Below are 3,976 nucleotides of genomic sequence, written 5' to 3'. Positions count from 1 at the left end.
TCTCTCTCTCTCTCTCTCTCTCTCTCTCTCTCTCTCTCTCTCTCTCTCTCTCTCTCTCTCTCTCTCTCTCTCTCTCTCTCTCCAATACTCCATTTGTACTCATTCCAAACTACACACTTAGAACTCCAAATGCTCCTCCACACATAACTAGGATTATGACGAATGATTGAATCAAAAAAATCTTACTTAGGAAAATACCTAGCCTTGAAGAGAAGGGATACCAAATTACTTGGATTAACCATGAAGTTCCACGCTTATTTACTAAGCATAGCATAATTAAAAGCATTCATGTTTTTTAAATCCATGCCTCCATCAAACTTTGTCATAGAGAAACGATTCCAAGATAGCCAATGAATACCTTTAGCTTCATTAGAGTTATGCCCCCACCAAAAAGAGTTCAAGATTTTTTCAATATCATCAATTAAAGATGAAGGAAAAAGAAACACCCTCATGACATAAGCCGAAATAGACTGAAGAATTGATTTAATAAGTGTCTTCGTTCCTGCCGAGAAACACTCCTATTACTTCAAGAATTTTTTTTTTGTTTTCAAATTCTATCTTATTTAACTATTCATATTTGTAACTATTCATATCGAGGATGAAAAATTAATTGAGAAGCAAAAGCAAACAAAAATTTTGTTCATCATATTTTAAAGCTGGAGGTCACGTTCATTCACCTTTTAACATATTTACCGCTAACTAACTAGATCGATTAGCCAAATTTCAAGCAACAACATGTAATTCATTTAAACATAGATAGAGCATCACAAACGAAACATTTTTTTTGTTCTTCTTTTAACTCTAAACCAAGAACAAAATAGTTATGACATAATTAGAAGCAACATAATTGTCTATAAGCAAGAAATTATCACCAAAGGAGAAGAATCATAACTGCCCCTAAGCATCATATTAGGCTTTCACACAGCAGTTGAAATAGCTGAGGAAGCTCTTCCTAGTCTGTAAGGGAAACAAAATTAAATAATTAAAAGTGATGTAAAAGATGTTCTTCCATACAAAATGCACTCGTAATTAGTATACTATACATGTCAATTTACATCTCTTTCAAACCTGTATGGGTCCCGCTAAAATATTCCATGAATTTTATAGTCAGGGATACTCTCTTATTTCTTTGGCTAGAAAAATATGTGTAAGTTTCAACTACATTATTCTACAATGTCATCTCTAAATATGCTTAAATTTATTCCATTTTATTGTTTTGTCCGGAGACTTAAATTTCTTTTATTTGCATTTCTGAAAGTATTTTTTTTTTTTGACAGAAATTTCTGAAAGTATATTGTGATGCTAAAACATGTTTATTCTTCAATAGATTAAAATCCATTACACTATAATTTGTACGTCTAGGGTCTAGGTTCACCTTGAATATTCTAATTCTAATCCTAATAACATAAATCAAAGGAGAATATAGAGAGGAAAAAAGGAATTCATATAATAATATTTTTTTGTACAAATCATAATTTTGGGAGGAAATGTTCAACACCAACTGAGTTCTTAAATAGGAAGGAAGAATTGATCAAGCACCTTTTCAAGGAAGAAATATATTTGAAAATACACAAGTGGGAAAATGCTCAAAAAGAGAGTAGAACACTTCAGCTTAAATCAGATAAAAATTGTATTTATTGTTGAAAAACACTTTTACCAACTAAAAGACATTTTTCATGTACCAAAAACAAAAGTTGCATTTTCAATTAGATTTTATTAAAATATTTTTTTTAGATATTTTTTAATTTAATTGAATACTTTCGGAAAAATCTCAAAATTTCACATCGATAATAAATAGAATTTAGAAAATATTTATATACGATGTTTCCTTTTATTTTACAATGAATGAATAGTAATATACGAACAAGTTATATCAAATTTAACATAATATCATAGTTTATCTATCAAATCACAGGCCGTTTATAGTTAATATTCATGAACAAAACCTAATAATATTAATCGTCAAAAGAGTATTAAAATTTTAATTTTTTTTGTGTAAGCAAGATGATATATAAAAAAGAACTAAAGGTTCTCCAACCTTAATACACAAAATACGAAATAGTCTGACAAAAAGGAAATTACAAACTAATTACCGAATATCTTCAAAGTTAAATTGAATTAATTTTAATTTTTTTTACAAATAAATTAATTTTAAAAAGTGAGATCATATATATATATATATATATATATATATATATATATATATATATATATATATATATATATATATATATATATATATATATATATATATATATATATATATATATATATATATATATATATATATATATTGATAAAAAAAGTGAGATCATATTTAATTGTTGAATAGTGGACTCATATTCAAATGTAATTAATTATGTCTTGGCGGTTTATTTGGGATTTTACTTAAGTCTCTCTCCATTTTTATTTTCTGTTCTCTTTTTCAAGTTTATCTTCAACAAGTAACTTTACATAGAAAATGAGGGCAACAAAAAAAATATAGTACAAGTTGGGGAAAAATTAATCTTACAGTTGGAGAGTGTGTTTGATGATAGCGAGGGAGGTGTTGTTGTTGTTGTTGGTCACTGCTGTGGCTGTGGCTGTGGGCACTGTTGGTGGAGATTGAATCCATGTTGAACTCTTGTTCATTTCCAAGACTTGCTCTTGAAATATTTGATTTGTTATGTTTCCTTGTTTCCCTTATTTTAGAGAAATCAAGTGAATAATCAGGTACTTGCCCCTTCTGATCCCAATCCCCAAACTGTGGCACTGATACCCAACCTGCATTTTTCTACATTCAATTTCACATTATAATATTAGCCTCAAGAGTCACTTTGTATACACACCAAAAAAAGAGAATAATATAAGGTATTATTATTTCCATATTAAAAAAATAAAAAATAATCATGAATTGTGATAAATGGACAAAAGTAGTCCTAGTGATAAATTAGACTCTTTGGTTGATTGGTGAAAGGAGTGTTTGACGACGTCTACGACTACAACAACACTGTTATCATCGTTTCAAATTCAAACCATCTAATCTAACTGTAACAAAAACGAAATAAGAGAGAAAAAACGTAACAGAAACACCACGTCCACCAGATGAATTTGAAAGATCTAAAAACACTCCCGATTGAAAAAAATAAGAACAATAGCTGAATTTATGCATGGCGAATGAAAATTTAAGAGTAGTATCGAATAACAGAGGATAGAAAACAAGAATTTCGTAAGTGATTTTGCAAATAAACTAGTAGCAGAAATTGAATTGAAACGTGCGATTACATGGATGATTAGAGAGAGAGGGGAAGTAACAAACCTTGTTGCGAGAGTCCATAACTGTGAATTGAGATGTAATTTGGATGTGAAAAGGGTTTAGAATTATGAATGAACAGAGTGAAAAAGGGAAAAATAAACACAGCGAAGCAGAGAGGTCCACTTTCCGAGTTTGTGAATTAATGAAGCAGAGAAGAGAAAGGAGGTTTTATGAAAGCTACTACTGCACACTGCTTATTTCATGTTTAATTCAACCCATTGGTTCGTCATCGTGTTATATCATATTTATTTATGCAACAGAGTCTGGGTCAAACCACTTTTTATTAAAAAAAGTTATTATTATTATTATTATTATTATTATTATTATTATTATTATTATTATTATTATTAATTATTTTATTTAAAATGTTTCAATCTATTACATACATCTTAAATTGGATGGAACAAAAAACTGAAAATTTGATGAAATAGGACGAAATGAATTCCATCATGTTCGCTTCAATTCATCAATTATTTGAAAATTCAAACAATATAATCTCATTATTTACCACTTCATTTCATTTCATTCCATCACATATGATCGATCCAAACATAGCCATAGAGACAAAAGTAAGAGTTTTATAGTATTTAAATTAAAAACTTAATTTTTTTTATCACTTTTACTTTAATTCATTCCATCACATATGATCGATCCAAACATAGCCATAGAGACAAAAGTAAG

General features: G+C 28.7%; 1 protein-coding gene across 1 annotated transcript; it reads right to left on the bottom strand.

Annotated features, from left to right (window-relative positions):
* Window positions 1–721: 721 nt before the first annotated feature.
* On the bottom strand, window positions 722–3,522 carry LOC131607779 (uncharacterized). Its single transcript, XM_058879739.1, has 3 exons — window positions 3,299–3,522; window positions 2,513–2,773; window positions 722–957 (listed from the first exon to the last, which is right to left on the bottom strand). The coding sequence occupies exons 1-3, from the start codon at window positions 3,314–3,316 to the stop codon at window positions 910–912; spliced, it is 327 nt and encodes a 108-aa protein (XP_058735722.1). The 5' UTR covers window positions 3,317–3,522; the 3' UTR covers window positions 722–909.
* Window positions 3,523–3,976: the final 454 nt, after the last annotated feature.

Source organism: Vicia villosa, linkage group LG5 (assembly GCF_029867415.1).
Source record: "Vicia villosa cultivar HV-30 ecotype Madison, WI linkage group LG5, Vvil1.0, whole genome shotgun sequence".
In the NCBI taxonomy this organism is placed as follows: domain Eukaryota; kingdom Viridiplantae; phylum Streptophyta; class Magnoliopsida; order Fabales; family Fabaceae; genus Vicia; species Vicia villosa.
This window is presented reverse-complemented; position numbering and strand designations above follow the sequence as displayed.

Bases quoted from the DNA above. Each gene is read 5' to 3' on its own strand.
- LOC131607779 (XM_058879739.1), bottom strand. The intron at 958-2,512 runs GTAAGATTAATT...TTTCCCTTACAG, and splicing joins ATCAAACACACTCTCCAACT to ACTAGGAAGAGCTTCCTCAG.